General features: G+C 33.8%; 1 protein-coding gene across 1 annotated transcript in view; it reads right to left on the bottom strand.

The window, feature by feature from the left end:
• The window catches only part of SHOC1 (shortage in chiasmata 1), an 88,777-nt gene extending 70,101 nt beyond the window's left edge, over positions 1-18,676 (bottom strand). The window contains exons 1-2 of the mRNA XM_064378953.1: positions 18,612-18,676; positions 12,958-13,142 (exon numbers count right to left, since the gene is read on the bottom strand). Of these exons, the coding sequence (XP_064235023.1) occupies positions 12,958-13,142; positions 18,612-18,676 (250 nt within the window). The remainder of the gene's footprint in view (positions 1-12,957; positions 13,143-18,611) is intronic.
• Positions 18,677-19,017: the final 341 nt, after the last annotated feature.

Here is a 19,017-nt window from a genome sequence, read left to right as displayed (position 1 = left end):
ATTCAAGAGAATGTCTTAAAACTGAAGTGCATTAAGTATCTACGTGGAAAGATACACCATATATCCAGCCTAATATATAACAATAGACCCACAAGGCACATACCATTGTGAAATTTTACAACACTGGAAGAAAAATATCATTAAAATTTTCAGGATGAAAAGATCTTAATAAAAATTTTAGGAATCAGAATGGCATTGAACTTCTCAACAGCAATACTGGAAGCTAGAATTGAATGGAACAATGCCTTTGAAATTCTGAGAAAAAAATATTTGTAACCTGGAATCTATAAATAATCAAACTATCAATGAAATGTGAGGATAGAATTAAGACTTTTTGGATACGGAAGTTTTTAAAAAATTTACTTCCTACATTCCTATTCTCAGGAAACTGTGAGTGGAAGCATTTTACTAAAAGGAGGGAATAAACTGACTAAACTGGCAGCTATAAGGTTGAAGAAACAGGAGGCCCAGTACAAAAAAGAAGTGAACAGAATTCTCAGGGATGATGGTGATAATGACTTGTTCTAAAACTAAAACTAAAATTCCCAAAGATAAAACTATTGGTACACTTGATGCTTGAATGTGTTAAGAGGAGATTTAGACAAACAAGGGAGAATTTCAGGATCAAGTTCTATGTACTAAATACATAAAAACAAAACAAAACAAAAAACAGGAAACAAGCATTAACTTTATGAAGTACAGTAATCTCCTTTTATCTGAGATTTCAGTTCCCCACAGTCAACTGCAGTCCAAAAATACTATATTGAATGGAAAATTCCAGAAATAAACAATTCATGTCTTAAATTGCACGGTGTTCTGAGTGGCATGATGAAATCTAGTGCTATCCTGCTCTGTCCCACCCAAATGTGAATGATCCACTGTTTCCACACTGATATGCCACCTATTCACTTGTCACTTAATAGCTGTCTCAATTCTCAAAACGATTGTCCCTGTACTGCAGTGCTTGTGTTCAAATAACCTTTGTTTTACTTAATTCTCCAATTTTATTGTTAGCTATTTATTGCTATTCATCTCTTACTGTGCTTAATTTACAAATTAAAATTTATCATTGGTATGTATGTATAAGAAAAAACATTATATATACTGTATAGGGTTTAGTACTATTGGTGATTTCATGCATCCACTGGGCATCTTGCAATGTATTCCCTGTGGATAAGGGGGACTATTGTACAAGAAAGACATCAATGAACAACACAGTACTATTTTCAGCTATAAACAGTACTTATGCACTCATAATTCTGTAAATACAGAATACTGATCTAACCAAAGTTATAACTACATTGGGAGAGTAGACTATACGAAGTGTGGGGATATGTGGTAGTAAGGGTGTAAAAGAGTGAGGACAGCTCCATCTTTATTCTCATGGTGAGAGATCAATATATAAGGTCTAAAACTAAAAACATCAGGAAATAGCAGTATAAGCATACCATACAGATAAATAAATGGCAAAAGAAATATAGTTTCTTTTAAAACTGTTTTTGAAGAGTTGAAAGTGGTTGCCTTCAGAGAGTGACAAAATAAGGGGTGGTTGATGAAGTCAGGAAATTACTGCTTTTAAAAAAGTGTTATACAATCATTTTAATTGATGGTGTAGAAAACATAAAATGACACAGAAAAGTGTTTATAAAATCTAAGTAAAAAAAACATTAAAAAGCATATAAATATTACCTTTGGCTGAATATAACAAAGAATCAAACCAAAGATTAATTCAAAACTCTGGGTTTTGGCCAGGCACAGTGGCTCACACCTGTAATCTCAACACTTTGGGAGGTCAAGGTGGAAAGATCACTTGAACTAGGAGTTTGAGACCAGCCTGGCCAACATGGTGAAACCCTGTCTCTACTAAAAATACAAAACTTAGCTGGGTGTGGTGGCATGCACCTGTCATTCCAGCTACTGAGGAGGCTGAGCCACGAGAATCGCTTGGACCTGTGAGGCGGAGGTTGCAGTGAGCTGAGATAGCCATTGCACTCCAGCCTGGGTGACAGAGCAAGACTCTGACTCAAAAAAAAAAAAAAAAAAAGTTTGACAATATTTTCAGGGACCCAAGTTCTTTCCATCTTTCTTTTTGTATTTTGATTTTTTGAGGTAAAATATGATTATTAAAATTTACCATCTTTAATTTTTTTTTTTTTTTTGAGACAGTCTTGCTCTGTCACCCAGGCCTGGAGAGCAGTGGTGCAATCTTCGCTCATTGCAAACTCTGCTCCTGGGTTGAAACAATTCTCCTGCTTCAGCCTCCCAAGGAACTGGGATTACAGGCATGCACCACCATGCCTGGCTAATTTTTCTGTTTTTAGTAGAGGCAGGGTTTCATCATGTTGGCCAGGCTGGTCTTGAACTCCTGACCTCGTGATCCACCTGTCTCGGCCTCCCAAAGTGCTAGGATTACTGGAGTAAGCCACTGTACCCGGCCCATCTTTACTATTTTTAAGTGTAGAGTTCAGTGGTAATAAATACATTATGTTCTTTTTTCCTCCTTATCCCCCTTCTCTGCTACCCTTCCCGGCCTCTGGTAATCACCATTCTAGTCTCTAACTTCATGAGATCCACTTTTTTAGCTCCCACATGAGTGAGAACATGCAATATTTGCTTTCTGTGCTTGGCTTATTTCACTTAACATAAGGGCCTCCAGTTCCATCCATGTTGTTGCAAACGACAGAATTTCATTCTTTTTTGTGGATGAATAATATACCACATTTTGTTTATCCATTCATCCACTACTGGGCATTTATGTTGATTACATATCTTGGCTATTGTTAATAGTGCTGCAATAAACGTGGGAATGCAGATGTCTTTTTGATATAATTTCCCTTCTTTTCCAGAAATGGGATTGCTGGATCATATGGTAGTTCTATTTTTAGTTTAGCTGAGAAGCCTCCATACTGTTCTCCATAGTGGCTGTTCTAATTTATATTTCCACAAATGGTGTACAAGAGTTCCCCTTTCTCCACATCCTTGCCAGTATCTGTTATTACCTTTTTGATACAAGCCATTTTAACTTGGGTGATATTTCATTGTGTGTTTTTTTGAGATGGAGTTTTGCTCCTGTCACCCAGGCTGGAGTGCAATGGTGTGATCTTGGCTCACTGCAACCTCCGCCTCCTGGGTCCAAGCGATTCTCCTGCCTCAGCCTCCCAAGTAGCTGGGATTACAGGTGCCTGCAACCACGCCTGACTCTTTTTTGTATTTTTAGTAGAGATGAGGTTTTGCCACGTTAGCCAGGTTAGTCTCGAACTCCTGATCTCAGGTGATCTGCCTGGCTTGGCTTCCCAAAGTGCTGGGATTACAGACATGAGACACCATGCCTGGCCAGCTCATTGTGGTTTTGATTTGCATTTCTCTGATGATTAGTGATGTTGAGCTTTTTTTTCATATATCTGTTGGCCATTTCTTCTTTTGAGAAGTATCTGTTCATATCTTTTGCCCATTTTTAATTGGATTATTTGGTTTTTGCTTTTGAGTTGTTTAAGTTCCTTGTATATTATGGTTATTAATCTGTTGTCAGATGGATAGTTTGCAAATATTTTCTCCCATTCTGTGGGTTGTCTCTTCACTTTATGATTGTTTCCTTTGTTGTGCAGAAGCTTTTTAGCTTGATATAATCCTATTTGTCTATTTTTGCTTTGGTAGCCTCTGCTTTTGAGACCATACATAAGAAATCTTAGCCCAGATCAATGTCCTAGAGCATTTCCCCAATGTTTTCTTCTAGTAGTTTCATAGTTTCAAGTTTTAGATTTAAGTCTTTGATCTATTTTTGTTATTTTTGTGCATGGCGAGAGATAGGGATATAGTTTGATTCTTCTGTATACAGTCATCTAGTTTTCCCATCATCATTTATTGAGGACTATCTTGTCCTCATTGTATGTTCTTGGTGCCTTTGTTAAAGAAGAGTTAGTTGTAAATGAGTAGATTTATATTGGGGTTCTCTATTCTGTTCCATTGGTCTATATGTCTGTTTTTATGCCAGTACCATGCTGTTTTGGTTAGTATGGCTTTGGGGTATATTTTAAAATCAGGTATTGTGATGCTTCTAGTTTTCTTCTTTTTGCTCGGGATTACTTTTGCTTTTGGGGGTGTTTTGTGGTTCCATTTAAATTTTAGGGTTTTATTTTTCTATTTCTGTGGAGAATGTCATTGGTATTCTGATAGAGATTGCATTGAATATGTAAATTGCTTTGGATAGTATTGTTATTTTGGCAATATTAATTTAGTAATATTCTTTTAATTCGTGAGTATGAAATATTATATCTTTCCTTTTTTGTGTGTCTGCCTCAATTTCTTTCATCAGAGTTTTACAGTTTTTCTTTTATAGATCTTTTACTTCTTTGATTAGAATGATTCCTAGGTATTTTATATTTTTTGTAGCTATTGTAAATGGCATTGATTTCCTGATTTCTTTTTCAGATTGTTCGCTGTTGGTATATATAAATGCTACTGATTTTTGTATGTTGATTTTTTTTTTTTTTGAGATGGAGTCTTGCTCTGTCACCCAGGCTGGAGTGCAGTGGTGAGATCTCGACTCACTGCAACCTTCAGCTCCGGGGTTCAAGTGATTCTCCTGCCTCAGCCTCCTGAGTAGCTGTGATTACAGGTGCATGCAGCCACACCCAGCTAATTTTTGTATTTTTAGTAGAGATGAGGTTTCACCATGTCAGGCTGGTCTTGAACCCCTCACCTCAGGTGATCCATCTGCCTCAGCCTCCCAAAGTGTTGAGATTACAGGCATGAGCCACTGCACCCAGATGTATATTGATTTTGAATTTTGCAACTTTACTGAATTAATTTATCAACTCAGTTTTTTGGTGGAGTCTTTGGGTGTTTAAAATTTTTCTTTCCAACTATTATTTTAGGTTCAAGGGGTACATGTGTTGGTTTGTTATATGGGTAAATTGCATAAATGTTTAGATTTTTCTAGCTATAACATCATGTCATTTACAAACAAGGCTAATTTGATTTTTTCCTTTCCAATTTGAATGCCCTTTATTTCTTTCCCTTACCTAATTGCTCTGGCCAGGACTTCCAGTTTTATGTTGAATAAAAGTGGTGAAAATGGGCATCCTTGTCTTACTTCAGTCTTTAGAAGAAAGGCCTTCAATTTTTTCCCATTCAGTATGAAGTTAGCTATCATATACGACCTTTATTATTTTGAGGTATGTTCCTTCTATACCTATTTTGATGATGGTTTTTATCATAAAGAGATGTTGAATTTTATCAAATGCTTTTTTCAGCATCTATTGAAATAATCATATGGTTTTCTTTCTTGATTCTTTGAATGTGATGTGTCACATTTAATGATTTGCATATGTTGAAACATTCTTGCATCCCTAGGATGAATCCCACTTTATCATGGTGAATAATCTTTTTAATGTGTTGTTGAATTCAGTTTACTAGTATTTTGTTGAGGATTTTTGCATCTATGTTCATTGTTGATATTGGTCGGTAGTTTTCTTTTTGTTTTTGTGTCCTTGTCTGGTTTTGGTATCAGGGTAATGCTGGCCTTGTAGAATGTGTCTGGAAATACTCCCTCCTTTTCAATTGTTTTGAAGCATTTAAGTAGGATTAGTATTAGTTTTTTAAACGTTTGGTAGAATTAATCAGTGAAATCATCAGGTCCTGGACTTTTCTTTGATGGGAGGTTTTTTATTATGGCTTTGATCTCATTACTCATCATTGATTTGTTGAGGTTTTCTATATCTTCATGGTTCAAACTTATTTTCCTTTTTTTGACATAGGGTCTCACTCTGTCGTCCAGGCTGGAGTGCAGTGGCATGATCACAGCTCACTGCAGCCTTAACCTCCCAGGTTCAATCAATCCTCCCACCTCAGTCTCTCAAGTAGCTGGGATTATATAGGCACATGCCACCACACTTGGCTAATATTTTTTGTAGAGATGAGGTTTCACCATTTTTTCCAGGCTGGTTTTGAACTCCTGACCTCAAGTGATCCACCCACCTCAGCCTCTCAGAGTGCTGGGGCACAGGCATAAGCCACCATGCCTGGCCCATGGTTCAATCTTGATGGGTTGTATGTGTCCAGGAATGTATCCACTTCTTCTAAGTTTTCCAATTTGTTGGCATATAGTTGTTCATAATAGTCTCTAATAATTCTTTGTATTTCTGAGTTCTCAGTTATTATGTCTTTTTTCATTTTGACTTTATTTATTTGGGTTTTCTCTCTTTCTACTTAGTCTAGCTAAAAGTTTTATATTTTCAAGAAACCAACTTTTCATTTTGTTGATCTTCTGTATTTTTTTAAGTCTCATCATGTATTTCTGCTCTGATATTTATTGTTTCTTTCCTTCTACCAATTTGGGATTTAGTTTATTCTTTCTTTTCTAGAGCCTTGGAGTACATTATTAAGTTATTTTATTTGAAGTCTTTCTACTTTTTGATATAGGAATTTATTGATAAACTTCCCTCTAGTATTGCTCTTGCTATATCCCATATATTTTGGTATGTTTTATTTCCATTTTCATTTATTTCAAGAAAATTTAAAAGTTCCTTCTTAATTTTTTCATTGGCCATTTAAGAGCATGTTGTATAATTTCCATGTGTTTGTGTATTTTCCAAAGTTCCTTTTGTTACTAATTTCTAGTTTTATTTCACTGTGGTCAGAAAAGCTACTTGATGTGATTTCTATTTTTAAAATTTGTTCAGGTATATTTTGTGGCCTAAGATATGGTCTATTCTGGAGAATATTCCATGTGCTGATGAAAAGAATGTGGATTCTGCAGCACAGAATACACAGTATGAAGTTAGCTGTCATATGGATGAAAATGTTCTGTAAATGTTAATTATGCCTATTCTAGTGTGTAGTTTATGCTGTTTGTTGATTTTCTGTCTCGATAATCTGCCCGTTACTGAGAGTGGGGTGTTAAAGTCGACTACTATTATATTGCAGTCTATCCTTTTAGATCTATTAATGTTTGCTTTATATACTTGGGGGTTCTGGTGTTGTGTGCATAGATATTTATAATTGTTATATCCTCTTGCTTAATTGTCTCCTTTCCTGATCATCTTTGTTTCTTTTTACAATCTTACATCTGTAGTCTATTTTATGTAAGTATAGCACTCCTGCTATTTTTGGTTTCCAGTTGCATGAAATATCATTTTCCACCACTTCACTTTCTGTCTATGTGTGTCTTTATAAGTGAAGAGAGTTTCTTGAAGGCAGCATATAATTTGGCCTTGTTTTTTTAATTCATTCAGTCACTCTATGCCTTTTATTTGGAAAATTGAGACCATTTACATTCAGTATTATTATTAAGTAAAGACTTACTACTGCCATTTTTTTGCCTATTTTCTGACTGTTTTAAGACTCCTTTCTTCCTTTCCTACTGTCTTCCTTTGTGGTTATTTTCTCTGGTAGTATGTTTTAATTTTTTGTTTTTTATTTTTAATGAATCTATTATAGGTTTTTGAACTGTGGTTACCAGGAGGTTTACAAAAAACATCATATAGATATAAAAAGTTATTTTAACGAGATAATATTTTAGATTACAAAGAGGAATAGAAACAAAGGCAAACACACATACACACATAATTCCACATTTTGACTTAGTTGTCTCAATTTACATATTTTTATATTACCTATCTCTTAATAGGTTGCTATAACTATTGTTTTTGATTGAGCTTCATACTAGAGTTATGAGTGCTTACACACCACAATTATTGTAACAGAGTATTCTGAGTATTCTAGAATTTTTTTTTTTTTTTTTTTGACATGGAGTCTCACTCTGTCACCAGGCTGGAGTGCAGTGGCACGATCTTGGTTCACTGCAACCTTCACCTCTCGGGTTCAAGGGATTCTCCTGCCTCAGCCTACCGAGTAGCTGGGACTACAGGTATGCACCATCACACCTGGCTAATTTTTATATTTTAGTAGAGATGGGGTTTCACCATGTTAGCCAGGATGGTGTCCATCTCCTGACCTTATAATCTGCCCATCTCAACCTCCCAAAGTGCTGGGATTACAGGTCTGAGCCACCAGCTTGATCAAAAATTCTTAAAACTAAGTATTCATGTACTTAATTTTACCAGTGGGTTTCATGACTTGAAAAGTTTTCTTTTTGTATGTAAATGGTTTTTTGTTTTGTTTTGTTTTTTTCCTCTCAGATTGAAGAACTCCCTTTAGCATTTACTGTAAGATGGGTCTGGTAGGGGTGAATCCTCTGAAATTTTGTTTGGGAAAGACTATTTCTCCTTCATATTCAAAGGGTAATTTTGCTGGATACAATTTTGCTGGATGGGTTTTTTTTTTCCTTTGAGCACTTTGAGTATGTTGTTCCACTCCCTCCTGTCTGGGAAGTCTGTTACCAGAAGAACTGGAGGTTCTTTGTATGTTATTTGCTTCTTTTCTCTTGCTGCTTTTGAGATCCTCTTTGTACTTGACCTTTGAGAGTTTGGTTATTACATACCTTGGGGTAGTCTTATTTGGGTTGAATCTCTTTGGTATTTTCAGACCTTCCTGTACTGGAGATTTATATCTTTCTCAAGCTTTGGAAATTTTTGTATTATTTCTTTCTACCCTCTGCTCTTTCTCAGCTCCCTTTTAAACATCAAGAATTCTTAGATTTGGCCTTTTGAGGTAATTTTCTATATCTTGTAGGCAGTCTTTCTTCTTTTTCTTTGTTTTTTCCTTTTTCTCCTCTGATTGTATTTTCAAATAGCTGGTCTTTGAGCTCACTGATTCTTCCTCTGGTTGTTCCATTCTGATGTTGAGAGCCTCTAATGAGTTGTTCAGCTCAGCAGATGTATTTCTCAGTTCCAAAAGTTGTTTGATTAAAAAAATGTTTTTAAGTTAACTTTAAAAATTTAACAAATTCTCTTTGTTAAATTTTTCCAACAAATTTCAGAATTGCTTTTCTATATTATTTTAGAGATCACTGAATTTCCTTAAAACTGCTCCTTTGAATTCTTGGTCAGAGAGTTCACAAATTACTCTCTTGTTAGGGTCAGTCACTGGGTTTTTGCTTTGTCCTTTTGCAGAGGTCACATTTCCCTGTTCGGTGTTGTTTCTTGTGGGTATATGTCTTTGTCTTTGCATTGAAAGATGATTGGTTATTTATTCCAGCTTTCTCTGTTCAACTTGTTTTGTTTTTTTATTGGATATATTTGCTTAGCAAATCTTTACTACTAAGTTGTTGCCTCTTTCTTGGCTATGAGTGGTATCTTAAGCCCAGGTTTGCCTTGGCTCTAGCAAATGATCAGGGCACTGTCTACTCCAAATGGGAGAGTCTGAAAAAGATTATCCCAACAGCAAGAGAAGTCTGGCTAGAGGTTCGTGCCCAAGGGACCTGTGGCACAATTCAGCTACTCTGGTTTGGCTCCTTTGCCTGAGTTACAGAGCAGTTTCCAGGGCTGAGGTTAGTAGTCCCTTCTCCCCTCTTTGTCTCTCCTTTCAGGCAGTCACCATGCTTTCCATGGGTTAAAGAAAGAACAGTCTCCTGCCAGGGAATCCAAGATGGTGGGAAAGCTAGCTAACTATTCCAATCTCACTTTTTCCAGCATAGAAACCATGAATTAGGAAAAGATTTTCCATGTGGTTCCTGTCAGGCAGAATGGGCAAGGTGGATGTGGAAGTTGGATTCTGTGCTTGAAGTTTTTTCACATCTGTGTCCTTAGGATCTGTCTCATCCTCATATTTGAGATGTGGGTTGTTGCTACTGAAAATCTTGGCACTTTATATTTGTTTTTGGTTTCCTGTATGAGTAGTGAAGCCAGCTTGCTTCTGTGCCACCATTTAAAACCACAGGTCAGATTACTGCTTTTTATTGTAAACTTTAACAAACTATTTGACTCACTAAACTGTATGCATATGCAACTTCGTTTGTTTTATTTTTTATTTATTCTTATTATTTTTTGAGTTGGAGTTTTGCTCTTGTTGCCCAGGCCGGAGTGTAATGGTGCGATCCTGGCTCACTGCAACATCCACCTCCCAGGTTCAAGTGATACTCTCACCTCAGCCTCCCATGTAGCTGGGATTATAGGTGCCCACCACCATGCCCAGCTAATTTTGTACTTTTTGTAGAGACAGGGTTTCACCATGTTGGCCAGGCTGGTTTCAAACTCCTGACCTCAGGTGATCCACCTGCCTCAGCCTCCCAAAGTGCTGGGATTACGGGCATGAGCTACTATGCCTGGCCTAATTTTATTTTTAAAAAGAAAAATAAAAGCTACATTTATACTTGCTTATATGTTCCCAGGATATTTAGAGGGATGCTTAAGAGTTTCATGTATTAAGAAATAATAAGTGAACATTATAGAAAATTTAGCAAATATCAATAAACCAACAACCATAAAAGAAAACCAGCCACTGTTTTATGTTTTAAAGATATATATGTTTTGAAATTGTAATTTAGTAATTATTTATAATTCTTATAAGATACAGTATATTTACAAATTACAAAATATAATATGTTTCTTTTGATTTAGACAATAAGACCAAAGTATCTACAGATCTGGCAGCAATCAATATAACTGCAAAGACAATAAATGAAATTGAAAATCTAAATTTATAAAGTGATGTCTGGTGACACAGGACACCTAAGGCAATACAGGATATGAAGAATTCATACGCATTTTGGAAATTCAAGCATATTTTCTCAGTCAATATTTGATTCTAGACAATAGTAGCTTCTAGTTTGCCACATTTATAATAGCTATATTTGTGTAGTCCATCAGTTTTTACAAATTAATATGTTTATATAAGTATATATACCTAATAAATATATATTACTAATATAAGTATATATTACTAATACTTATAAGTATATATTACTAATATATTAGCATTACATATAATATATAGTATTTTATAATTATATCATATATAATATATATTAGTATTATATATATGATATATATTTAGTATCATATATATTATGAAACTAAAGATATATATCATATACTATATAATATTATCTATAATATGAATATATATTATATATTATATAATATAATTATATATTATATACTAATACATATTATATATAATATATTAGTATTAGTATCATATATATTATATATTATATTATATATTATATATTATATAATACTTTATAATATATATTATCTAATAATACATATAATATATATTATATATAAAATACACATATAATATATAATACATATAATATATAATACATGTAATACATATTATATAATACTTTATAATATATATATTATATATTATATATGATACTAATACTAATACATTATGTATAATATGTATTAGTATATAATATTATATTATTTGGTATATTATAATATTTATATTATATTATTTGGTATAATATTATATTATTTAGTATACACACTATTATATACTAATACATATTATATATAATGTATATAATATATAATACATATAATATATATAATATATAATACATATAATATATAATATATATTATATACTTTATAATATATATTATATACTAATACATATTATATATAATATATTAGTATTAGTTAATGTATATAATATATATAATATATAATACATATAATATATAATATATATTATATACTTTATAATATATATTATATACTAATACATATTATATATATTAGTATTAGTATCATATATATACTTATATATATATACAATACTAGTATTGTATATATAAGTATATATATGATATAATACACAGTATCATGTATAGTATCATATATATACTATCATATATATACAGTATCATATACAGTATCATATATACAGTATCATATACAGTATCATATATACAGTACAATATACAGGATCACATATATACTAATATATATACAGTACTAGTATATTAGTATTGTATATATAGTATATGATATATATGATATATAACATAAATAATACTAATATATTAGTATTAGTATACTAATTATATACTAATATATAATATATGTAATTAGTATTATATTAAATTATGTATGTTATATTAATGTATATTATATATTAATATAATATATGATTAGTATTTTATAATTAATATAATATATAATTAGTATTACATTAAATTATATGTAATATACATAATATAATAAATTATTATAATTACTATTATATTAAATTATATATAATCATATATGTCATATATTACACAAATATAATACAACATAAATTTTATTATATAAATTTGATATAATACTAATTATATATTATATATATGTTATACTAATATATTAGTATCAGTATATGTAGTATATTATATATAGTATATTATATAGTATATAATGTATTATATATTATATATATTCTATACATATAGATATATATATTCTCTATATAATACTAATATATTATATATAATACATATATTAATATATTAATATATAATACATATATATGATACATATATTAGTATTACATTATATATAATATATAATACTGGTCTTGAACTCCTGTGTTCAGGTGATCCACCTGCCTTGGCCTCCCGAAGTGCTGGGATGACAGGTGTAGTAAGCACCATGCCCGGCTTACTTTTATTTTTGACAGGAAGTTTGTAAAACTGAGTAAATTTTCTAACTTAATACTGCAACTATTCCATCTCCACTTTGAACCTTGATTTCACATAAATTAGATGAGATTGAAAATATTATGTTTTAAGAATTAAAATATAATCATCACATTATAATATATTAATTTAATGTTACACTGGATTGTTATATCATAGGATCTGTAAAAAGATACCAATATCATTACAGCAGTATGTTGAAAGCATACTATGATCAAATTTCTGCCAGTTATTTTGAGGCCCAGCAAACTTAAACTCCAAAAATAACCCAACTTACAAAGGGGATTAATATGAATGAGGAAATACTGCCCTAATGTGGCAAAGCTTAGGGTTATAATTACGCAGTTGGACCTTTAATAAAAAAATTTTTCAATCAAATCAAACAAAAAACTCACTGAAATGAATATAAAATAACAAATCTTTACCTTTGTTCTGTTTTCGAAGTGCTGAACATTTTTCTGAACAGCTGACAGGAGTAAAGACTTCATTATAGTCCATGTGGGTGTATAAACTTGCCTCCTCTACTTCAATTTGGGAGTCTGGATTTGAACTTGGAACAACTTCATCAAATTCACAGTTAATCTGGGTCACCATTCTTGTAATTGTTTTTCTGTACAGTATAAAATTACTAATGTTATGTTTATGGCCTATTTTAAAACACTTTTATTAGTAAATAGTATATTTCGCTGTGGAAAGAAATTATCAAATTCCAACAGATACAGAGAAGAAATATCCATAATCCCATCACTCAAGATGAATATAAAAATTATGTAAATTTCTCAATTTTTAAAAATATCTTTAAACAATAGTAGATTAATGACAATGGCATTCCATAACCTGTTCTTTTCTGTAAAACGATGAAGAATGAACACATTTACATGTCAATCAATGTACATTCAAAAATAATATTTGAATGGGTAAACAGATATCAGTAAATCAGAATTTATTCAACCAATTCCTGATTGCTGGAAATTTAAGTTTGTTTTAATTGTTTGGTATTGTGAGCAACAATGCAAAGAACATCTATATTCACTAATAATCTCAAAATATATTTCTTAAAAACAGAAATGATGAAGTTAAAGGTATATAGATTTTTACGTTTTGCCACACATTGCCAAACTGCCCTTGTGTTGGATATTCGATGTCTGTTCCTCAATACAATTACTCAACTTTTTATGTTCTTTTCTGTAACCTGGGAACCTATTCTCTATGTACTAACCAAGCTTCCTTGTCCTCTGGCTTCTGGATGGGTTCAGCCATGGAAAGTACTGGCAGAAGAGCGAAGGTGAGAGAGAGACAGGTTGGAATATTATTCCTCCCAAATCCTTCTCTGTTGGGCCACAGTTTAGAAGTGGCTGCACTCTTCCACCAAAAGTTACATCCCTTGTCAGACAACCCTGCTCCTGTAGTTCTTACTAGCTTGGTAACTGCATAGGCACCTTGTTTCTTCAACCTTAGGGTAGTAACAACTTTGTAACTGCTCAACAGGTTCACTTTGCCCACTGCCTAGACAGTTGATTTATCAAGACAGGGGAATTGCAGTGGATAGAGATTAATTCATGCAGAGCCAGCTGTGCAGGAGACCAGTGTTTTATTATTACTCAAATTAGTCTCCCTGAGCATTGGGGGATCAGAGTTTTTAAAGATAATTTGGCAGGTAAGGGCTTGGAAAGTGGGGAGTGCAGATAGGTCAGGCTGGAGATGAAATTATAAGGGATGGAAGTGAGGTTTCCTTGCTGTCTTCTGCTCCTGGGTGGGATCGCAGACCTGGTTGAGCCAGATTACTGGCTAGGTGGTGTCAGCTGATCCATTAAGTGCAGGGTCTGCAAAATATCTCAAGCACTGATCTTGGATTTTATAATAGAGATGTTATTCCCAGGAGCAATTTGGAGAGGTTCAGATTCTTGCAGACAGAGGCCACATGACCCCTAAACCAAAATTTCTAACCTTGTAGATAATTTGTTAGTCCTACAAAGGCAATCTGGTCCCCAGGCAAGAAGTGGGTCTTTTCAGGAAAGGGCTATAATCAATTTTGTTTCAGAGTCAAACCATATGCTAAATTCCTTCCCAAGATTAGTTCAGCCTACACCCAGGAATTTAAAGGTTAGAAGGGCAGTTTAAAGGTTAGAAGCAGGATGGAATCAGTTAGGTCTGATCTCTTTCACTGTCATAATTTCCTCAGTTATAATTTTTGGGAAGGCAGTTTTAACTTCCTACTGTTGCTAGTCCTGAGGACATCTTTTTGGCTCTTTTAACCTTGCCCTTACCTGTTTCCTGATTGATACACATGTATCTGCTATTGTCTACACCATTACAATGGTTGGCATTACAAGAGATCTTCCAATGGATAAATATATTATTGGCAACTTAGTTATACATCTTTATATACTTTTTTCCTGATATCCTGGAACATTACAGCCCTAATCATTCCTTTGTGCAGACTGAAAGAACCAAAATGAATATAACTCTCCATATGGGAGAAAAGACCAATTATGTCATATCTGTAGGATATAGTAAATTCCTCTTCAAAGAACCAATATGTTAGCATGTTCAGCTTCCCTGTTCTTTGCTCTCTATTTTAAGGTTCAACTTCCTTGTTCTTTATGTCCTCTTCCCCCAGTTTCAGTAAACAACCCCCTCCTAGCCCCAATCACTAGTGGCTCTGTCCTTGGCCATCCTTAGTCACCTGCTCTGTCCTTAGTCATCCTTAGTCACCTACTCTGTAACACATCCTTCCCACCAAAACTACTCACTCTGCCATTCTGGATCGTACCCCTGCTCTCTTTAAAATAGCCAATCAGAATTAGCTTAGACTGTGCAGTCCAATACTAGCCAATAGGGGAAAGACACAGCAGTAGGAACTAGTTGCATCAGGGATAAGACCCCCTTCCCCTCCCTTCTCTGATGTGCTCTTGCCTTTCCTCCATCCCCGAGATGCACCCTTCTATAGAAGTAAATTTGTCTTGCTGAGTAAATTTATGTTTGAGTGCTATTTCTTTTGCGGCACTGAAAATTTGTTTTTAACATATCTTAAAATCATAGATGGAGAAAGCTTTAGAATTTATCCTTTAAGAAAATACAAAGTAGAAGAAAAAATATTTTAACTCTTCAATGTCCATATTACTAAATAAGATCCTTGATTTTTACGTGGATCATATATACTGAACTCAGTGTTTACATAGTTGCTGTTGTTTTAAAATAAATGTTGCTCACAGGGTCAGCACTCTATAACAATACTTGGTACTACAGTTTTGAGAATACCAGTCAATTTTATTTCTGTAGACACAAAAGATCTATGAAGATCAGTGTTTCCTGGCTCTCCTCATCTACCTCCCTGTCAATATATTTATTCTCTTTTCACTAGTGCCTCCTCCTTTGCATAATGTGTAGATGCTGGTCTTTACCAGGTTTCTACTCCAGATCATCTTTGCTTTCCTTCTATATCATTCCTTTTAAGTAAATTAATCTACTCCCATTCATTAATTTGTAAACTTAACAAAACTATTTATTAAGTGTCTATAATGTGCTAACACCATTCTAGATACTGAGAATGGGGTGGTAAACAAAGTTCTTTCCTTCATAGAGCTTATCTGCTAAAAGGAAGATAGAAAAATAAGTATATGACATAATTTCAGGTGGTAAAAATGTTATGACTAGGTTGGGTGTGGTGGCTCATGCCTGTAATCCCAGCACTTTGGGAGGCCAAGGCAGGTGGATCACCTGAGGTCAGGAGTTTGAGACCATCCTGATCAACATGGTGAAACCCTATCTCTACTAAAAATACAAAAAAAAAAATATAGCTGGGCATGGTGGCAGATGCCTGTAATCTCAGCTACTTGTGAGGCTGAGGCAGGAGAATCACTTGAACCTAGGAGGCAGAGATTGCAGTGAACTGAGATCATGCCATGGTATTCCAGCCTAGATGAGAGAGAGAGACTCTGTTTCCAAAAAAAAAAAAAAAAAGGAGAGAGAGAGAGAGAGATAAAATACTGGTGGGGAGCGGTGGCTCACATCTGTAATTCCAGCACTTTGGAAGGCTGAGGTGGGTGGATCACTTGAGGCTAGGAGTTTGAGACCAGCCTGGCCAACATGGTGAAACCCCGTCTCTACTAAAAATACAAAAATTAGCCAGATGTGGTGGCGCATGCCTATAATTCCAGCTACTCAGGAGGCTGATGTACAAGAATCAGTTGAACCCAGGAAGCAGAGGTTGCAGTGAGCTGAGATTGCACCACTGCACTCCAGCCTAGGTGACAGAGTAAGACTGTCCCAAAAAACAGAGAGGGAGAGAGATAAAGCACTAACACATGTGACAACATGGACAAACCCTGAAAACATTATATTAAGTAAAAGAAATCAATCACAATAAAAGCACATATTGTATGATTCCACTTAATGTGAAACATCCAGAGTAGGCAAATCAATAGACAGAAAGTAGATTCTGATTCAGTTAGTCTGTTTTGGAGCCTGAGATTGTGCATTTCTAATATATTTCTAGGTGTTATTGATGCTGCCAGTCCAAAGACCTACTTTGAGTAACAAGATGCAAGATGATCTCTAAGATCTCTTTTCACCTTATGAAACAATAATTTAGTTTTCACCAAACCAGCCCAATTATTGCCTTTGCTGAATACTGATTGCATATTCCTGCATCTATGCCTGGAAACATGTTTCCTCTGCTCAAAATCCTTTCTTTTGAGTTAATTTCTCTTTCATTGCTCAGCCCAAGCTCAATTGCTACTTATGTGAAGCTGACCTCTCCTACTTACAAATGCACAGCTCTACCAACCTAACTCATAAGGTGAAAAGCGATCTTAGAGATCATCTCGCATCTTGTTACTCAAGGTAGGTCTTTGGACTGGTAGCATCAGTACCTCCTAGAAATAGATTAGAAATAGATTAGAAAGGCTCCAAAACAGACTAACTGAATCAGAATCTGCATTTTAATAAGATCCGCAGGGGATTCATATGTACACTAAAGTTTGAGAAGCACTGATCCATCATCATCATACTGATAAAATGAGGGTCATAGGTAAAATGACCAACAAAGGAGTTAGCACTTGACTTTTCCAGTCAAGGCTTAACATCTACATATTTTAATTCATAGTGCAGAGCTTTTTTCACTACACCTTTCTGTTTCCTCACTGCTTAGGAGTTTACTCAAGTGATACATACTTCTAATTGGCCGTATGCCTTGTTATAGACTTTATGTTGGTCATCCTATATTATCATTTAATTCTTACATTGTTAATTTTTTCTGTGCTTATCTATTATCTTCCTAACCTGACTTTAAATTCCTAGGTGACAAAGATGGCATATTGAGCTTCACTGTATCCAGAGTCTAGATACTTTTCAATGTTTTTTTGTTTCTTTGAAGCACAACTAAGGAAAATTTAAATTACAGAAACTCAAAAATGTTAATAATAACGGAATCTTTCCTGGGTCTGATCAGCATTCTGTGCATGAAGTGAAGCAACAGAGTAAATTATTAAATTTGCACTAAAATATCTATTTTATGTCTATATTTACAATGTAGAACAGGTTAGATGTTCTTCCTTATATTATGCTATGGGTGCCTATCTCTGTCATTGTACTTTGTGCATTGCATTATAATTATTTCTTTATAAAACTGTATTCCTTGTTTTCATGTGTTCTTTGAAGATTAAGACTATGTCTTATTCATTTTTATATCTTGTATCTAATACATAGCATGATAAAAATATTTGATGAATGCTTAAACTAATAATAAATAATGTTTTGACCAAATATATTACAAAATACCCTTAAATCTGCATGTTTACTAAAGGAAAAAAGAGTTTAATATGAAGAACTTCCTACAGATACTTTCTACAGAAAGTCTAATTGATAAACTAATCAAAAGTTTACTAATTAAGAAAAAGGATAGAAGTCACTCCTATTAACTACTCCTTTGTGGTTCAAATTATGACCTTTTCTGCAGATAAAAGAAGAAAATCCATGAAGAAATGAAGGAAGATATTTCCCTCTTTAGGTATCTGGAGAACTTACTGTTTATCTTCTTCTAGATGTAAAAGAGAAATTTGAGATTAAGGATACATACTTCTCAAGGAAATCGTCCACAAAGAGACTTGCTTTCCATTGGTCCAAGACTGAGGTATCTGTCATTCCCGGAACTGAAACAGCTGAGACTAGAAAGGATAATGGTAAACATTACCTTCTAGAATTTTCTTTTACACTTAATTCAAGGAACCAAACATTCATCTTTTACATTATGATATTATCTTTATTTGTTCACAAATGTAGTTTTTTCCAAAGTGATAGCTGATTCCAAATATTTAGTCATCTTCATTATCATCAAGACACCCCTGCCCCTCAATCAACTACAGTTAGAAGAATATCACCTGAACATATCGGCCTCATTTTATAGCCTCTCTTTTGCTCATACAGCACTACCATCCCAGACAGTCCTTTTCTACTGCACATGCTATACCTCATGAAGCTTCTAT

This window comes from Aotus nancymaae, unplaced genomic scaffold, assembly GCF_030222135.1.
Source record: "Aotus nancymaae isolate 86718 unplaced genomic scaffold, 86718_ANA_hifiasm-v0.15.2.pri h1tg000003l, whole genome shotgun sequence".
NCBI lineage: Eukaryota > Metazoa > Chordata > Mammalia > Primates > Aotidae > Aotus > Aotus nancymaae.
The sequence above is the reverse complement of the archived record's forward strand: the minus strand, read 5'-3'. Positions and strand labels throughout refer to the sequence as shown.